This window comes from Rissa tridactyla, chromosome 22 (genome assembly GCF_028500815.1).
Source record: "Rissa tridactyla isolate bRisTri1 chromosome 22, bRisTri1.patW.cur.20221130, whole genome shotgun sequence".
Lineage (NCBI taxonomy): Eukaryota > Metazoa > Chordata > Aves > Charadriiformes > Laridae > Rissa > Rissa tridactyla.
This window is the reverse complement of record NC_071487.1, coordinates 4,280,650-4,300,953: the sequence shown is the minus strand read 5'-3', so window position 1 is coordinate 4,300,953 and position 20,304 is coordinate 4,280,650. Positions and strand designations below refer to the sequence as shown.

Genomic DNA, 20,304 nt, shown 5'->3' with positions numbered 1-20,304 from the left:
AAAATTAGCCGTCGGTACATAAACCAATGCCAGGATTTTCCAGCTATTGATGGCTGTTCCGGACAGACGAAAGGTATCAGGTCCTGCTTAGCTGGAAGTCGTATTTCAGTGAATAATCTGTCACCGTGTTTGCAGCAGTCAGGGTCTTGAGGTCCCCTGCCCGTGTTTTTCTGTATGAGCTCACACGGTGGCTGCACACATAATCAGCCAGTTTTGACCAGCCATCGCAGAGGAGATAGGGGTAAAAGTTGCTTCTCAGTGAGGAGAAGCACGGCCATTACACGGCCAAATAAATCAGTTGATAAAAAATGTTTTTTAATCAAAAGACCAAGTGATCTCTTCAGCTGTTTCTATGATTTCCATGATTTCCTTCCACCCAGTAAGACATTCTCACTGCTGTTTCCAGAAGGAAAACAAGCAGTTCGCATTTGTCTGGCAAAGTGGTTCAAATAACTTCAGTTCTCTAGTAATGGCTGCTATCGAAATACCTAAAATGGAAGGATCAACGTTTCTGTGCCTTCACATTACGGCTCAGAACGTGGTTTCAATTAGGACTGTTCTCCACTTTTTATTTGTTCACTTCCTATGAACATTCAGTCACTTGGGTCCCGATTCACGAGCTCACTGAAACACACGTTTTTTTATAAATGTGTTTAAACATAAAACGGAATCATGGTGTTCTCCTGAAATGGCACACTTAGTTTCAGTGTCTCAAGTATTTAACAAAAGGCAAAGATCCATCTCAAATCCTGAAGTGTTCACCAAAAGCAACATTCAGTTGTGCATCGGGTTATAAAATTCACAATCTGCAATCGATGCTGCATTGATTTAGATAGGCCTTCCATAAGAGACCAGCTGCCTCAGTTCACTAAAATGCTCAAGCATATGTTTAATTTTAAGAATATGAATAATTCCATTGATGTCAATGGCACTTGCTTACACTTAAGAATATATTTTGCTGGGCTAGAGCCAGAAATAGTGCCATGTAATGCCAATAAAGTGCAAACTGCAATATTTCTCTAAGTGCTTTCTGGGACCAATTTAAAAACTAATCAATGGAGACCTGTAATGTGAAAATGCAAAAATTAATATATGTGAGATTTTGCTGTTTACTATCCTAACATTGCCAAGTATTAACATCCACCAGAACACTGCCAAGTGCAATCAAAACCAAATCTGCGAAACAGAGCAAAAATGGCAACAAGTTGAATTTGTTATTCACCATGAATCATCCTATCAGACTTAAAGATTTACTCATGTAACATTAACATTTACGATCCTTACAGAAAGACATGCATGTAAAGACAGGGTCTGACCCCGTTTGTACCATCCCCAATGCGTACTAACTCTACCCAGCCCAGGGAGACACTCCAGTTTGAAGTGGATGCTTAAAAGAGAGAAGAGGATCTGCTCTGTAACAGCAAAAACGTGCCTTGGACAAGGATGACTTTTGATGACCAAAATGTCATGGAGCAAAGGGCCGCTAAAAACATGATTTTGCTCTGCTGCTTGCTGCGCCGTACCTCCCACAAAACTCCATGAATTGCCCTCTTATGAGGAACCGATGAAAATTTGCAGGCACCAAACACTCTAGCAATTTGTATTTATTCTTATAGCTTTATGCATCATAAGTACAACAGTACTGACGTTGCCAGTGACCTGCGTGGACTTGGGACATTCCCCTTACTCCCCTACGATGGTATCGGCGTATAAATAGCTATATATCCGTATGCAAATGATTGCTGTTTTCAAGCTGTTCATGAGTGACCTTATACACTGCCCATACGGTACAGTAATATGTTTTCCGCATATGTCAGATGTTTCATGACACATTTCACGCATATATTTAAAATAGATTTCATAGCATATAAAAATGTGCAGGCAGTGGAAGAAAATGGCCTGCATCTGCAATGTTTACATAATGCATTTCAAAACTGCATGAAACGCGTCCAAATTGATTGTATTCTTCATCTATCTAAAATATTGATGGCATATAAAATGTATGTGTAATGGATTCACTCATGAGCATGTATTACATGCCTTGTTTTGATGCCTGAGTAACAAAGGGAAAGAATTTGTTACAGCTCTGCCTCCACGGTGGAGCTACAGAGACAATTCACAATTCTCCCTGTGTTGGTCGAAACGGTATTTGTCGCATGTGTACGTCGCTTTATATTCCAACCTGACTCCCTCGAAACTGCCTTAACTGGGCCTTTATGCAACAAAATCAAGCCCCAAGGCGTTTGAGAGGTGCCACACTGCTGAGATATGGCTTTGCTGCAATCAGGTGCTCTATTGTCTCACAGGTAGCGATACCAGCCACAAGGATTAAGTTTCAGTGGGACAAATTTCAGGGCGGTAGGGCCAGCCAAATTCCCTGAGTCACAGGCAAGTTTGCATAGCCCATACTGCAGCGCGGGGGATTATCTGAACTGCTATCGTACCTGAGCTAGATAGATCAGAGGTGGTTTGCATACATTTACACACGTGGCAACCCCACCTCCGGTTGCTGTACAGACAGGTGAAAACTCATTTTGTATCATTCCATCAAAACAGCTCAGTTTTGCTGGAATCTGTCGTGAGAACAGCTGACCCAGAATCCACAATAAAATCAGGAATTCATGCTAATTCGAATCTTACATGCTCTGAAACGCTGCTCCGCCGGCTCTGGGATGTCTCACAATCTGCTCTGAGTATAGAGAGGATCAAACCACGAGGCTGGGTATCTGCTGATGTTGGAGGTGGCCAGTTGCTCTGAAAACCACCATTATTTTTTTTACTGGGGGCTGTAAATAGCAGAAACACTGGTCCCAAGAGGAAAAGGCATCACGCAATGTGAGCCAGAGCTCAGGATGCTCAGAAACATGGCAAGCGTGAGCGCGCAGCCACTGGACTGCTACGTTAGAGCCCCAGGAAACTCCAAACACTGGGAATGCCTTGGGAGAAGTTATATCTAAATGTATTTGTCCGGGATGGTAATTCCTACTTGCTTTTTGGATTCTTTTTGATACAGAAAACAATTCAGAGCAGGCTTTTTGGTACTGGTCAGACTCCCCTACTGAACTCCTCCTGTCGTGTCCTATTTTTCAAGCTATTTTTTCCCCCATCTGGTATGTTTCAGTGGCCTGAAGGTTATCCTGCCTAGGGTGACAGTCACCAGCCCTCTCTCTGAGCATGCAGATGAGCACCTTTCAATGACTTTGGCATCGACCAAAAGAAGCCCCATGCAAAGCAGACACAAATTCCGGCAGTGAATCTCACTGCCACCTATTGTACCGTGATTGTGTTTGCTCCAACGGGCACATAGGGTGCCTGGGCCCGTCTTCTCCAGCCTGCACTTCTGCCAGCAGCTGGTATTCAGTGTTGGACAAATCCAGGCTGTGAAATGCTCGTCACGGCAGGTCCAGCCGGTGGGTTTGGCACAACACATCCAGTTACATCACTTGGCCAAAGCTGACCTCTTGTCTGTAGAGTACAAGAGAAAGGTGCTGTCATCCAACAGCTGCTCAATAGCCAGGCGAAACGAATTGATAGGTGTCGATTCAGGCTGCGGTGGACCAGTAGCTACATTATAATGCCAACCTCACCTTTGGTGTTAATGAGGCCCCTTCATTAACAGCCTTGAGCAGAGGGGTCAAGGACTGAATAGAGACAGACTCCTTTCTCACCCAGAAAGCTGGTCCTTCTCATTCAGAATTGAAGCACGTTGGCGGGGCAGTTTGAGGACGCTTGCGCTGCCCATGCTGCATCTGCAAGGGACGTGATGTATTTGTGACTATTCATCTGTCTCTTTTCACCAGCACTAAATACACAGAAAGAATAAAATAAATTCTCATTGTGTTCCCGCTTACTAAGAAAATTTTCCCTTCTTCCTTCTGGTTTGGAGGGCTATTGTACATTAAAAGCCTTTTGCATTTTTCAGTAGCTATAGTATGCTATAATTTAGATTTTCCTTAGGCACAAAAGGACTTAGTTAAGCTAAACTGTATTGCAGTGTGGGGTTTTTTTTCTACTAAGTCCTTCATTAATAAGTGAACTAAAGAATTTCCAAGCTGTCCGTAATTTTTCCCAGATGCAGCTAGTAGTTGCTAAGAGTATCTTTTTGGCAATCAGAGTTTTTGGCTATTAAAAATCTGGACTTTTGCTATACTATCCTGGTGTTAAATATGTGCTGTGAATACTGTAGCGTGGAGTGTGAATTGGAGAAGGAGGGCAAGGCAGAGAACAGGCAAAGCAAAAATCATTTTTAGAAGAATAAATATTGCTAGGATGAACAGCTGATACGAACGAACACACTTCCCTGCAGGGATCCCGATGCCGATTAGCAAACCAGGAGCCCTGCTACACCAGCACGAGCATCGCTGCAGAGCTAACTCCCTCCTTCTCACTCACAGCTTCTCTCTCTGTCGCTACCTGCCCTGTTTTCTCCCTGGCAGCCAGCATGGACAAGTCCTGCCGTGAGCCTGTGCCACCAGCTGAAGACAACAAAGGCCACAGCCAGCCATACACAAACCCAGCTTCCCTCAGCACCACCAGAGAAACTCTCTTGGCTTCAGGTTCAGGACGTTTTCTGAGGCTGCAAGTAAGGACTGTTGTTGGCAAAGCCATGGTAAGTACCAGGAGAAAGATATCTGTCCCTTATTACCTAAAATATCACCATTTCCTTGTTTCAACTGCAGGTATGTTCATCTTGGAAATGCCGCGGAGTATTTGGCACATTGGATGTGCTTCATGAGAGTAGATCAAGATCACTATAATCATTTTGCAGCTGGTAAGAGAAGGCGATGAAGTGACTTGCACAAGTCCAGGAGAGAACTTAGTGGTCTTTCCTCTCAGTCATGTTGCATACGGACACAAAGTGGAGGCATGTATTTTCTGAGAGAAACCCTGCTCAAATGCCAGATTTGTGTCTGAATCTTTAGATCCGCGGGACTATTAGGAGATCGTCATTTTTCTACACTGCCTGACTCTTTAAGTGCTGGAGACAGCTCTGCTTGTTGGCTGGCTGGTGTCCAAGCCCCTCAAAGCACAGACTGACCACAAAACTCATGGTCTTCAGTTCAGTGGTAAAAGGGAAGATGCAACCAAATGAGTAATGAGAAAATAATAATGAATGACAACAAACACTGAAACAAACTTGTTTCTCCAGGGATAGGAAGCGCAATCCACAAACTTACAGATGATATAAATTGATGATGGGGGTCTTATAGCAGACATACAGCCAACCATGCCAAGGAGTGACGCTAAGCCTACAGGAAAGTACTTTTTAAGCCTACAGGAAAGTACTTTTGCTGCAATATGAGAGATGGTGGTTGGGGGCTGGCGAGTAAGAAATTTGGGCATCTTGGGTTGCATGGCAATTGGGATCATCATCTGAGGGGTTGTGTGTGTTTTCGGGGGTTCATTGTTGTGTTCCCACAGAGAGGGGGAGCCGAGGAGAAGGAAGGAGAGGTGCAGTTGTGATGGCTCTTGCCTGCTCCCCAGGCAGAGCCTCGGAAAAGCTCTGGGGGTCTGTCACAGCTCAGCGCCTGCCGGCCAGTCCTCTCCCAGGAGGTGTCTGTGGATGTCCCAGCGTGGGCTGTGCTGTCCCAACTCGCACTTGACATGACTTTCCCCACCGAAGCACTAGGACTCGTCTCTTTCCAAAGATCCCAGTTGTTGCCTCCTTCGCTTATGCTCCCCAAGAGCAGCGAGGTTTGGCCTGTACAGCAGCCATGGCATGCACAGGCAGGAACGAAAAAGATGTGTTGCACCTTCCCCAGACTGTAGATTAGCTTGTGCTGGCAGAAACACCCCAAAAATCTTTCCCATCCCTGGGTTTACCTGGCCCAGGCAGGGACAAGTGCAGTGCAAAGTCTTTTTTCCACTTTATTTTCCACCATCCACGACTCTCAGGGGACAGAACCAGCCCTTGGCGTAGCCTTCTACTGTGGGCCAAGCCAGATTAAACACACACCTTTCAGTCCAGGGCAGAGATCTTTGAAGCAAGACTCTGGAAAGAAAAATAAAAAGCCCAAACAAAAATTAGGGAGAGCTGTCATGTTTCATTTGCATATTTGAATATGCAAATAAGATCTGTTTCTTATCCATTGGCACTGGCCCTACTGTAGATGGCAGCAACACAGCAGATCTCTGCCAGCATACAGTGCCACAAAGAAAGACGCTAATTGGATTTGCAGACGCTTATTGCAGAACCCAGAAGTTGCTGGAATAGATATAAAGAAACAGGAGCTCAGCCCACGGCTGCCTTGGGTGCGAAGGCGCTCAGCTGACAGCTTGTTAGCTTGAGATGGCCCTGCGAAATTAGAAGTTTGGAGGAGCCTGGATGGCTGCTGGCTACACCTTCCCCAGCACTACCCAGCACCTGAAACTCGCAACACACTCCCATGGAGCCTGGCAAATTTTCTACCCTCGGCTGTGGGTTTTTTTTCAGACCTTGAAAAGCAAATCGGGGCTAAGCTTGATCATTCCTTGGGCTGGAAACTGTTCAGAACTGGGAACTACTAGTGGAGCAAAGGCTGGTTATAGGAATTTCTCTCCTTCAGTATTTTTGCAGTTGAATGCAAGGAGCTACCCCAGCACATTCTAAATTAAACCACTCGCACCGCTTGTCCTAGCACAGAGCCCTGGGGTGCTGGCTTGGAGCAGGCGTCGATCTAATGAAATGCTTACTCTGAATGGGGCACCCCAACTTCTCCAGTATAGTTTAATGGCCATGCACTTAGTCTGAGGTGCCACGGAAGCTGAGGTGCCTGACTCAGGGTTTCCCATCCCCGACGGGAAAGTTCTTGCTCAGATCCCACCCCAGGTGGGAGCAGCTGGAAGCTGGAGGAGCGACTTGTGTCCAAACCAGCAGAAGTACACGTGGTTGTGCTGAAGTGGGAGCGCAGTCCAGGACCTGCACTGGGAGAGCACAAAAAAACCCATTAGCACCAGGCTGGGCAAAACTAAAGGCACAGAAAAATTGTCGCCCATGGGAATTAAAATAAAAAGCAAATTCTAATGATGTTTCAGAGGAAGTAACAGACAATTTTTTCAGGAAAGGGAAAAGTTCAGGGTCTCGTGTGTCTGAGCAACATCTCTTGCACAAGGAGGAAATTCAACAGAGCAAGAGTGGAGTTAAACTTGGGAAAGACGGAGACATTTCCAGAAAAGGTTCAGGCCTGGGAGCATGTAACCCCCAAGGACTGCGATGAGGCTGTGAGTGAATAGCCAGGACTGAGAGTTAGAAAATAAAAGATTTAGACCTAAGAGTCATGTGCATGGGAATAATGTCCACAATTAAAGATATCAATGAGAACTCCCAGAGAAAGAGGCCCTGTCTCAATGGAGAAGAAAAGAGACTGTCCAAGGAGATGTCTCTTGGGACTGCATCAGACAGAAACACGGAAAATTAAAACTGGGGCACTTAAAAGAACCCAAATCAGGCTCTTTTTTGTTGTTGTTGTTGTTAACTGAAGCGATTAAGCATTTTGCTTTACTAATATCCTCTATCAGGTTGATGAGGTAAACTGGCTCTTTAGAATGATTTGGGAACCGATTAATCCTTGCCTGTGGCTATCAGTTAGCGACACACACAGCGTTATTGGCTAACACGCATTTTTCTGCTGCCTTGCAGAGATCAACAAACCATTCTCAAACAAGAAAGTTGCACGGAGGGAAAAAAAAATAAAAATAAATTCTGCCTTGCATCGAAAATTTGCACAGAAACAGTCACAAATTGTACTTGCAGCGGCAGTCCCGCGGTAATTTAAGGCTGGCAAAATTGAGCGCGATAACTTGTCATGTGGAGCTCTAAGAAAAGGTAAACAAAACCCCACTTTTGAGATGCAAATGCCACGCTCGGAGTCGGCGGCGGTGCTGAGAAAACCGCCTTTGCGGGGCGGGCGGCTTTTACCGCTGCCCCCGCCGCAGCCGGGACAGTGACCTCCGGGCCCGTCCCCCGGCTGAGCCCGCGGCCGATAACCACCGCTCCACTGAAGGAATCCCCGCGCCCATTTGCATTGCAAATCCCCTCCCGCTACAGACCAGAAAACGAGATATTGTTTCCCCCGCCGCGGTCTCCCCCATGGCGGCGCGGCCGGGGAAGGCGGCGGGCGGCCCGCGGGGCCCGGAGCGGCGGCGGCCGGAGGGGGCTGAGGGGAGAGCGGGGGGGAAAGGCGGGAACGTGAGAGGAACTGCGGGGGAACGAGGGAAGGTGAGGGACAAAGAGGAGAAATGAGGGAGAGCGAGGGGGAAAATGAGAGAAACTGAGGGGGAAACGAGGGGAGACCGAGGAGGGAACGGAACCTGAGAGAAAATGGGTGAGACTGAGGGGAAAAACGAGATGAACAGAGAAAAATGAGAGAAACTGAGGAGAAAATGAGAGACTGAGGGAGAAACTGAAGCTGAGAGAAAATGGGGGAGACTGAGGGAAAAATGAGATAAACAGAGAAAAATGAGAGGAACTGAGGGCAAAATAAGGGCAACCAAGGGGGAAATTGAACCTGAGAGAAAATAGGGAGGACTAAGGGGAAAAACGAGATAAACCGAGAAAAATGAGAGAAACTGGGGGAAAAATGAGGCAGACTGAGGGGGGGGAAACTGAACCTGAGAGAAAATAGGGGAGACTGAGGGAAAAAATGAGATGAACAGAGAAAAATGAGAGAAACTGAGGGAAAAGTGAGGGAGACTGAGGGGGGAATGAAACTGAGGGAAAATGAGAGAAACTGAGGGAAAGTGAGGGAGACTGAGGGAAAAATGAGATAATCGGAGCAAAATGAGAGGGAAATATGGGAGAGTGAGGGGGGAATGAGGGAGACTGAGAGAAACGTGTGAGACTGAGGGGAAGGAGAGAAACAGAAAGGAAATGAGGGAGACCAAGGGAAAAATGAGACAAACAGAAAAAATGCGAGACTGGGGGGAAAATTGAGGGAGACTGAGGGAAAAATGAGAGAAACGGAGGTAAAAATGTTGGAGACTGAAGGGGAAAAATGAGAGAAATGGCAAGAAAATGAGGGAGACTGAGGGCAGTTGAGAGGAAACGAGGGAGAGCAAGGGAAAAATGAGGGAGAGCAAGGGAGAATGAAGGAGAGCGAGGGGAAACGAAGAACAGGAGAAAATGAGAGAAACCGAGGAGAAATGAGGGATAAAGAGGGGGAAAAGGAGGCGGGGGGCATTGGGGGGAAAATGACGGACAGCGAGGGGAAAAATGAGACTGAGGGGAGATGCGGGTGGAGAGATGGAGGGAAAATGGGAAGGAGGGAGGGAGGCTGAGGGCGAACAAGGAGAACCGAGGGCGAGCAGTGCCACCAGCTCCCTCCCTCCCTCCCTCGCCATTCCGGACCGCCGTGCCCGCTGTACTGGGAGCTGCGGTTTCCCTTGTTCTCATTTGTGTAGGAAATTAATAAACGGGTGAGATTCGCTGCCGCCTGCGGCGGGGAAGCGCGGGCCGAGGGAGGGGAAAAGGGGCGGGTTAGTGCAGCCGGGAGCGCACAAGGCCCAAGCGCTCGGTGCCGGCCGTGCTGAGCCGTCCTGGGAGACCGGGCACAGGCCCGGGAAGGGGCCGCGGGCCCGAACCCGGCCACGCCGCAGCGCCGCGCCCGCCGCGGGGCGGGGGGAGGCGGCGAGGCCCCGCTCCCTCCCACCACCCGCTTGACCCAGCGCGGGCCCCGCCCCTGAGCCCGCCCCTCGGCAGCCCGCCCGCCGCCGATTGGGCACAGCGGCTGCCCGTTAGGCGGAGGCGGGGAAGGCCGGCGGCTCCCGGGCGGAAGCCCCGCCTCCCGGCGTGAAGCGAGGCAGCTATTGGCGGCGGGCGGGTGCCTCTCTGGTGGCGTCGGTTTCCGGTTCCGCGGGGCGGGCGCCGGGGGGGTGGCGGGGCTGCTGCCTGTGAGTGACACACAATGAGGCGAGCAGCGGCGGCGGGGCCGTGAGGGGCCGCGACCGAGGAGGCGGCGGCAGCGGCTGAGGCGGCGGGGAGGGGGTGGGGGGGGACGGACGGAGAGCGGCTTCGCTCGTAGAGGGGGGGAAGAGAGGGGGGGAAAGAGACCCCCCCCCGCCGACTGGCCAGCGAAACCGCTGCGGCGGGAGCGAGCGAGCGGGGCCCGCGGTGCTGCGCCCAGCCATGGACAATCAGGTGAGGGGAGCGGCGGCGCCCGCGCCGCCGGGGGGGTGGGGCCCCTCGGCGCCGCCCCTCCCCCCCGCGCGGGGGACACGCGTGGGGAGGGGCTGGGGTCCCCCTGCACCGGGGGGGGTGAGGGTGCATCGGGGGGGGGGGCACCCCCGTCCTGGAGGAGAGGGGGGTTGATTCCCCCCGGTGGTGTTGGGGGGCATCGCCCCCCCTTCGGGGAGGCACACCCCCTCCCCACACCCCCTTTTTTGGGGGGGTGGGGGGGTTGTTCAGCCCTCGCCCCTTCATGGGCGTCCGCGCTGCAGCCTCGCCCGCGGCGGGGGGTGGCAGCAGCATTTCCCGCAAATTCCTGCCTGGGCTTATTTACGGGGAGGGGTGGTGCCGGCGTTGCTACCCCCATCAGCCGCGGTGCAAAGGGTTAATGCCACCGAGAGAGTTATTACCGCTGCGGGGAGGCGGTGGGAAGCCGCCCGGTAGCGGCCGGGTGGCTGCGGTGCTGCAGCAGGCAGGGATGGATGCTGGAAGTTTACCTGAGGTGATCCAGAGCAGGCTGGCTCAGGCCTTTTGTGTGCGAGTGCGTGCGAGCTGGTAACAGGTTACCTACGAGCCTTAGGTTCAGGAGGTGAGCCCCGCTATCCTTTGAATAATCGTCCAAAGGAGAGCGAATGGAAGCTGGTTATGGCTTTCAGGCAATTAGCACATCAAACAAACAAAAAAAAAAAACCCAGAGCAGCCTTCAGAATGTTTATTGAGAAGTTGAAAAGCAGAGTCCTTTGTATTATTACAAATTGTTTGAATAGGATCCTGATTTCCCTTTGTTGAGAGACACGCTTGGAAAAAAAAACCCCTCCATTTTCAGTGGAGCAACTTTGCATGTTTGTTATGTTAGGAGATCTTATTTTCAAATGTGTTTCAACTTCTGGCTTAATTCATAGCGATTGTTAATTGGACCGATATGCGAGGAGTATAGCAAGTACAACTTTCACTCTCAGTTAAACAGTTCTCTTTTATGTTTAATTTTGTTCTCTTCTACACAGTCCCATCTGTTTCTCAGCTAAAATTTCTCAGCCGTTTCAACTAGAAAGGCAAATTCTCTAGACTGACAGTCATTTGCACTTCTCTGGAGAGGGGTAGTAGCTGGCAACAGTAGCACAATTTAAAGGGTAATTATGGAATCGATAACGTGAAGCTGGTGAACAGACTGGCTCAGTTGATGTGAATGCTTGCGTGAACACTGTGGGAAGTATCCCAGATAAAGCAGGCCTGCAAGCACCCTCCTATGTGAGCTTGGGATTTAGGCAGACTGTCTCCACATAATGCTCTTCCACCATAGGAGAGATTGCCCTGCTTCAACTGAAACACACCTTGTCTTTTTTTCTTATTCCTTAATACGACATGAAAGAACAGACGGCTATGTACCTTCATTTTTAGCGCAGGAGTGAGGTGGAGCCAGTGTAGATAAGCCCTAAAGCGCAGAATGGGAAAAAATGGCCTGCCAAGAGAACTTGCAGAGGAAGGTAACACATAGAAATGTGGTAGTAATACAGGTGAAGGAATTAATTAGACGAGTTTGTCCCTGAGTCTTAGAATTGATGTGTTGGATGGCAGCTGAAGGTATTTTACTATAAAGATAATTGCCTGAAAGAGTGTGTTAAGGCTTATAGTTGAAATTAGAACTGGACTGCAATTTGGGAGGTCGAGCTTTGATGCTTGGGGCTCTGTAGACCTCCTGTGTGATCTTTTTACAAAGGAAAGAATACTGAGATTGAGTGACTTACTCTTTCTCAGAAGGTATTAACCATGCTCTGAAAATCACTTTCCCATACAACGTCAAGTTGGATACGCGAAGTATTTTTTGAGCATTAACCACGGTCATACTCCTCGTTGCAGTTCCTCGATGGGAAAATGAGGATAATACTTTTCCTAAACATCTGTCTAGAGCTTGCGAAGCTTTCTCTTTCCATGTTCATTGTCTAACATCATGCCCTGGGTTTGGCTCTGTGTCCACCTGTAATATAGGAAATGACAAATAATGTTGCCTCTCCCAATGGTAATTGAGAACTGCCAGAAAGGACAAGACGCTTATTTTCAAGCCTTAGGTTAAGAAAGGGGTAAGGACTAAAAACTGCCCCATTTTTATAACTTCCAGTTGCTGAAGCTGGATTTTGTTGGGTTTAGTTTGAGAGTGCTGTGCTGCTGGTCTAGTTTGTATAACATATACATACAAAATTAGTAAGTAGTCGGATACCTCAGGTGTTATTCCCCGTCTCTACAAATCTTGCCCTAAGATTTGCTTGCTTTAACTTGTGTCTGAATCACGTTTTCCTTTCCTCTCTTATATCTGTTTAATTCATTTGCTTTCTTCTGTCTGTGAAGTCTGCAGTATTGTGTGGATCTTCACAATTAATTTAATCTATTTTTTAAGACATTTAATGGGATTTTTGTGCTTTGAATGAGACATTGAATGCAGCTTCTCTGTTAACCTATGATTGGAGTAGGATTCGGGAGTGCAAATCAGAATTAGGTTGTTTTAGTGTTGGATATTGTGCCGGCATGCTGTATGTTTCGACTTGGTCTTTGAAAGTGCGTTAATAAAATACATTTAAAAGAATACAAGGAGCATCATCTCTGTATTCTAATGGATTACATATTCCAGAGAATGTCATAAACCATCAATTCATGATCTAATTTTTCCTGTTTTAAGTTTTCTGTCAGTACTGTGAATTCTGTAAGCTGTGAACATCAAGTTCTGTCTCTGACACTTTCTAGAAATAAAGATTCTGCAATTAGGACTTTGCTGACAATTTAGTTGATAAGTGAGGCAGATAAACCTATCCCTCTTCTAAAGCTGTTTTCTCTGCAATGCTAATATTAGGAAGAAGATAGGTATGAAATGGTGCTAGGAGCTATTTTTATGATACCTTTTCTGTTGACAACACTGTAGTTTTCAGAATTAGACTAATCTCTCTGTGGAGGCTGTTGTATTCCTCCCCTGCGGTGATCTAGCGTCTTCTGTCTGTGGGGCTCAGCATTATGCGTAACATGTAAGCCGTTTCATTTTGCTTATGGTCTTACCTCTGTCCTAAAACAGTGCACGGTTCAAGTAAAATTGGAGCTGGGGCACCGAGCCCAACTGCGGAAAAAGCCCACCACTGAAGGGTTCACTCATGACTGGATGGTGTTTGTCCGTGGTCCAGAGCAGTGTGACATCCAGCATTTTGTGGAAAGGGTGGTCTTCCGGCTACATGAGAGCTTCCCAAAACCCAAGCGAGGTGAGTGTAATTTTGAAGATGCATTATTAGGTTTTCTCTCTATGTAAGAGCATTGTGCAAGTCCAGGTTGTCTTGGACTGTCGCTTTTCTGTAAAATACCTCCTTAAAGAGGAGCAAAATGTACATTGCGTGCACATCAGCTTTAACCTTTACCGTCTTTGTCTGAGGAAGGTCAGGGAGAATGGGACCTTTCTCCTGATGAAAGGGCTGGAGGTGAGATCCTTTCTCCTCTTATTTAAGCATTAGTACATGCAGGTTCTCAAGATGCTTAGTGACAGCAGAAGATAATTCATGTTCTGAAATGGGAAAGATGGGTTTGATTTGTTAATATTTGCCAAGAAAAGCTGGAAGCAACTGTGATTGCTAAGATGCTCAAGTACTGGGCTTGTATACATAGTGGAGTATGTAGAGTTTTGCATTGGTTATTAAGTAGCCATCAGGATTCCTACAATTTCTGGTCTCAGGTGCCAGTTCAGGTAGTGTGTGAACCCAGCAGAAATCAACGATGCCAAAGGGGTGATGGTCTGTTTGCCCCTGGCTGTATGTTCCAGCTGCAAGCACTGTGCAGTCAGCATGGTTGGGGAGAGTATACGACTTGTACTGTTATTTTCTGTTGGATCCGTTCTTTGCTCTTTCTGACTGTGCAGCAACATGAACCTTATTCTTGGCACGGGGCAGCAGGAACGCATGGTTGAGGTGGAGGAGCAGGAATTGCCCTTTTCGGCAGCAGCGCAGAGTTAGATCTGCTTAAGATTGTGTAACTGCATCTGCGGTGTTACTGTTATGTAGTGTTACAAGGAATGCTGGCTGCTGAAGAGTATTGCTGTAAATTACTTCGTGATGCGCATTCTTCGAAATATTTCTTTGGAAGACTTCTGGTCACACAGGATGTCTTAGGACTACCAGCTACATTGGTTCTTTGTGAGAGTCCACAGCGGAAAGTAACTCAAAGGTGTTCAGCTTGTAAGGGTGTGATTCTAGTCTGTACGTTAATGATACCTCCTTCGAATTGATGTAGTAAAACTGATGTATGATAAACAAGTGCAGTACTGAGCTGAAAGCTAATTTATAGAATAAAAGTTACAATCTGCTGTGCTACAGTTCTTGTCATCTGGTGTAATTACTTTATTACAAACAACTGTGTTGGGATAGTACGTGGTCTTCGCTCGGTTGGTTGCCATATCACCTACCTTTAAAGAGACGTTTTTTTCCGATCTCTAGGTTTTGCATGCTTTCCTAAGCTTGCTCATAATGCCAGCTTGCTTTTGACCAAAGTGTGTCTGGGTTGTACATAAATGGTATGGCAGATGCATACTATTTCTAGATTTGTTTGAAGGATTTCTTCAGATGATGCGCTCTTACTTGGAGCAAAATCTACTGGTGAAGGTAGGCTTGTGCTGCTAGCAGATTGCCTGTGTAGTAATTTTAATTTGTTAGAATAGAGCGGCAAAGGAACAAAGGCTGCTTGGCAGATAGTCTTAAGATTCCTGCTGCCATATTGGCTCTGTTCTTTGGTTTTGGGTTTTTTCCCCTAAATGATGGGGTTCTTGTATGAAATTCAAGTTAAAGCAAGTCTAGAGATTTTGATTATTTTTAGGTGTGCTTTTTATTCACAGTTGAATTTTGAGTACTGCTTTCTAGCACCTTAATGATGGTAAGAGTGCTTAGAGCTGGGGATAACATATCTACATTAAAGGAAAATAATTTGTGTGCTTTTTAGGTTTGAGGTACTGTTTCCTAGTCATATTAATTACTTGGAATTCTTCAGAGAAAGTAAAAAGATTTGCACTGAATTACTCTAATTACTTAATTGACTTTATTTACATATATTGTAGTGCCTATAAATTATATGCAAGTGCATCCGGTTCCTGAGAGGGAGAATATCTGTATTGGTCTCGTGTTTCTTCTGGCAGCTGCTGTGTATAACTATGTCACGGCCAAACAAATGATCCTAGAATCCTTCGAGTCGGCTATCACTCTAGTGAAATGCAGTGGTAGATGGTAGGAAGGATTCAGTCTCATGATGATACAACAGGTAGCGGGATGGGGGAACTGAGGCAGGAAGCACGTAGATTAATTTCTTAGAAGTGATAAACTTTTGTAGTCAGTGTTTCTGCAGTAGGCAGCACTGTGACCTTAGCGGCAAACTGTGTAACCTTTCTCCATTTCCTTGTGCGTGCAATAAATAGCAGCGCTTACCTGCCCTTCAGGTTTGTTACCAGGTTTGGAGGAAGCAGCTTGTAGTGTGGCTGTTACGTAATTGCGAAGATTGAGCGTCGCAGGAGAGCATTTCAAGGGGAAAAAAAATAATCCGCTCATGGATTTTGATTAATAAATATTGGCATCAAAGTAAATTTTACCTTTCCGTCCTGTTTAAATTTCCACCTTTTGGGTCTTTGCCTTTTTTTGCAAGACAGCTTTAACCGTCAGTTTGCATTGTTGTGGAACAGCACAGAAATGTAATTGTATCTCACTGCAAAAGGGGGCGAAGAATCTCCCAGAGACTCTGTCATGGAGTGTTTTATGTTTCCTTTCCATGGGAGGAGCTAAGAACAGATTTTCACGTTCTTAACTAAGCCCATGACCACCATCTTACTTTGTTTTTTCACAAAGACCAGTGTTTTAAATGTGTCCTGAGTTGTCGGAGGCCCATTTCCATCTTGCATCTCCTTTTCGACTCAGATTAAGTTGCATTATTTTCAAAATTGACATTTGTCTGTTCTCTTTTCAGTGTGCAAGGAGCCCCCTTACAAAGTGGAGGAGTCTGGCTACGCAGGCTTCATTATGCCCATTGAAGTACACTTCAAAAATAAGGTAGAATCTGATTTCTGGTCTTCTAATTGTTTTGAGCTGTGCCAGAGCCTGAAACTGCCTGACAGAAAGACTCTAAATTATGTGACTGTTTTATGTGTGTGTTTTTTATTAGTCTAATAAATAGAATTTAACTGGGAGTTGAAGCTCCTGCCAGACTTCAAAAGAAAGCTTTTGGCAGAAATGGAATTGTATAGAAAGGTAATATCAGGACAGTGTGATGGTCCTAGAGATTCTGAACAGAGATTGTACCGCTCGTAACAAGCTTCTCTAGCACGGATAATATTAAAGCAGTTTAAAATATTTTATGCAAGTAGGGAAGTAAATAAACATAAAACAGTGATTTTATAAACATTTGTAAATACTGTGTTGACTGGCAATACATTAAAAGATCCATTTTTTTATTTGCCATCTTATTAAATTAACTGTACAGGTATAAAATTTGTATAGGCCCAAGATAAACATTTGCTTGTATGGGACAAGTATTTACAGCTATGTTAAAAAATATTGTTGTTCTGATTCAGTACTATTCCAAAAAGAAAACACTAAATATTTTAAATCTTAAGATGCATTGCCAACAAGTATATGAAAGTTAAAATTTGGGATTTATTACTTGCTTTAAGTCTTGCCACAGAGGTCACACGCTACATGACTTGAAGGAGGTTATGAAAATAGGGATTTGGGCGCTTGTGTTCTTACTTACTCAGTTTCAGTTAAATTGTTTTGTTAAACATGAATACTGAATCTTCCTGGTTTTGATTACTACTTAAATAAAAAAAACATAATGTTCTGCTTATTATCCCTAAGAGGGAACATAGATAAAGTAAAATTTGACCACTATAATGTATGCTCTCGCCCCATCCCCCTCAACCCTTCATGCGTAAGCCATTACCCCAGGTTTTGTTGACAGCAGACCACAACCTAATTCTATTTAGCTTCCCAGCATCCTTTCCACTGTACCTCCCGCAGACGTATCTGTCTGTCGTTTCTTCCTCACCCCATTCTAGCACAGTCTTCTCTCCTGGCAGTGTCACTTGGGTATAATTAGCGTTTTAGTTTGTTTTTTGGCCTACCACACTGCTCTTGCCCCACTTCTTTACGAGTCTGAGTAATAAGCCAAATAATGGGACTGAACCGCAAGACGACTTGTCTTCTAAACCTGGGAGCGTTTTGCCCGCAACTTTCTTTTGGGTGGGTGGAGTAAGCCAAAAGGATGTGAAGAGAAATGGCAGTTAGAGAGTAGGGGATGAAAGTTGTTGATAGAAGCAGCTTTTTTGGCAAACTCTGAAAACTGCAACTTGACTGCAAAAAAACCCTCAAAAGCTTAAAAGTAGTTTGACTTCTGGTGGCTTTTCTGAGGTTTTGGATGGAAATCAGGAAACTCTTCATCTGCACTGTGTGTTGGCTTAATTCAGGTTCAAAGTCTACCTTTACGTTCCTGACCAAAAATGTCAACTTCTCCATGCTGATTTCTTGTAAGGGCAATCTCTAACGACTGTGATGGGTGAATTGTGCTTTGTTTCTGCCGTTACCTTTTATTTTTTGTTCCTTTCTTCACCCAGTCTCTTCTCACACTTGCCTTTTCCCTGTAGGTCTCCGATGGCTTAGTCTTTCACAGATCGTCAGATCTTTCTTTCTTTCTTTCTTTCTTGTTTCTGCCTCTCCTGCATTTTTTTGTAGGTGCATTTGTTTGCATTGACTGTTGTCTGCATTTGTATGTTTTCTTTCTCTCCATCCCTTATATTCCCATGCTCCTCACAGAATAGGGACCGGGGCAGCTTTTCTGAATATAACTTGGTTTCACACCCACTGGGGTCATCACTTCTCATTGTTTCTATAAACATGTGACTGCATGGTTGCTCTTTCTAGCATTAGGGATAGGATAGCTTTTATAAATAAGGGAAATAGGTGGTCTCAGTTCTGAGTGGAAACAATGGAAGTAGCAGTTAATTTAGAGAAGGCGGTTCGGTTTTGGCGTTTAGGTCTTCAGAAACACGAAAAATAAATAGGAGAACAGGTTTATTTGCAGACTTGTTCTCAAAACTGCAGATCTTAAAAATACTTACCTTTGCCCTGTTTTTTAGACTTATGCATTATGGAGAAGTTCTTTTCCACTTCTAAGTTGATTGAATTGAGTAATTAAGGAGTTTTCAGACAGCGCTTCCCATTATTAAATTGGGGCAAGCGATGGTTGAGGGAAAGTGTGATAGCTTCCGTCTTCCAGCACGTCATTTGAACAGAGACATTTTCCCAGGTTCAAGTATGAACTTGAAATAAGTGAGCTATACTGAATTTGTATGAAATTTGCTTTTACTACTTAAAAGTAATTCTTTCCATCCTTGTGTCAGCAAATGTTGTATTCTCTGCACATTTGGAAGTTAAGCATGGTACTTAGGATTGCTGGAAGCTTAGAAGTTGCCTGATGATGTGCAGAATTTGGCTCCTCTGACCACTCTTGCCTGGTGATAATGCCATCTTGAAATACCAAGAGCTATGATTTTCAGTAAGTGGAGTTGAAGGAAATATGAGAGGTGAATACTTCTGCAAAAATAGAAATGCAAAGATGAAAGATAAGCAAAAACTGGGATCTTGTAGAAATTAAAAAGATTGGTAAAGAGGAGGAGGAATGGCAAAGGCTTAGCATACAGCCCTTTTTCTCCTGATTAAAGAATGTGGCATTAAAGCACCAAATAAATAAGTCTTTACTACTTTGAGACCATATGTTCACTCTGATCTCTGGAAACCTGTTGACACTGGTGGGGATCAGCTGTTGTGCATGGACCATATATTGTTTTGAATTTGCCTGGATTGATTACAGCATTTGGGACTCATCCTTGAATAACTCTTTTCAAGTGGATGTTAAGGATTGATTCTGGGAGTGGGTAGAAAACGCTGTTTCATAGGTGGCTGGGCAGGAGTCGGGTGGGTCTTTCTGGCCATATGCTCCCTACATTCTAGCACGTTTTTGTTGATGTGTGTCCTCTCAGTTGAAACAAGAGTTGCAAAGGCTTTGGGATTTGTTTATCGATGCATGTTTAGCTTTGTAAAGGTGAGAAGAAAAAGGATTTAAAGAGGGAGTGAACTAATCTGTGGAGGTTGATCTTTGCCATGGTTGGCTGAAATTTTTTTTTCCACAGTTTAAGCCTCTTAGCCGTTTCCTTTCCCTGTTCTAATTTGTTACTCGGATGATAAATAGTGGTTGTCAGAGCCAGTGTACTCTTTGCTTTGGCTAAAGAAACATGGGCCTGTTCACTGCTAAGGAACAGTTTTACTAAAGATGACTTAAGAATGTTTTTAATGAACTGCACCAGGATTTTTTTTTTTTAGGCAAGTTTGCATAAAACTGCCCATTAACTCTTTGTGTTGGACTACTCTTTTTTTTTTTTTTTTATTGTTGTTGTTGTCTGGAGTAGGAGAGTCAGGGCTCTTGGCCCCACTGAAGCTTTTGGTGCTTTTCTGTCAAACAGGGAAGTGTCAGCAGAGGATTATAAAAGGTGCAAGAGCCTATTCTTATCCTCTACAGACATAGTTATGCCCTATTGGCATGTGTTTGTCCTTCCTGTGCTGTAATTCACTTTCTCAGTAAGTAGGTGCTTTGTGCTTTCTCAGGCTTGTTATTTGAATTACAGAATATATTTCAAATATTGCAGTGAACCTGGGCAGTTTGTGTGTCTGAGCTTTCTAGAGAGTTGCAGTGGTCTACACGGCCCCCGGGACTTGCAGCCTCATGTGGCATTGGTGGCCTGCTAGAGCCTTTGCCTCTGTAACTGAACCTGAAAAACAAATGGCAGGGTCTCAGCAGGTTGAATGATAAAGCTTTTGAAAGCACAGTTGACTAATGATAGCGGATCATTTGGGATTGTTGGACTGAAAACGTTAGTAGGCTATTTTTGTTTTAAAATCCTTTGTGTTCCTTCCTGTAATGAGGGCTGCTGTTAGTGGCTTTTGGTGCTTGAATCAATACAAACTGGGTACAATAAATGCATTGCTGTTTTTCTACTGCTCTTCCCCTTCCCTCTCCCCCACTCAATTTCAACAGTCTTGAGGCTTTTTTTCATGGCCTCATTGTTGTCTCCAAATACATCTCTTATACAGTGGCATATGTTGTAATCT

The 20,304-nt window shown here is 45.4% G+C and overlaps 1 protein-coding gene across 3 annotated transcripts in view; it reads left to right on the top strand.

Annotated features, from left to right (window-relative positions):
* The first annotated feature begins 9,982 nt into the window (after positions 1–9,982).
* The window catches only part of MLLT1 (MLLT1 super elongation complex subunit), a 32,996-nt gene continuing 22,674 nt past the window's right edge, over positions 9,983–20,304 (top strand). For all 3 annotated transcript variants that reach the window (XR_008463305.1, XM_054181796.1, XM_054181797.1), the window contains exons 1-3: positions 9,983–10,114; positions 13,200–13,380; positions 16,112–16,194. Coding sequence is in view for 2 of the 3 variants with exons in the window: in XM_054181796.1 (XP_054037771.1) it covers positions 10,103–10,114; positions 13,200–13,380; positions 16,112–16,194 (276 nt within the window). In the remaining variant the exon portion in view is untranslated. The remainder of the gene's footprint in view (positions 10,115–13,199; positions 13,381–16,111; positions 16,195–20,304) is intronic.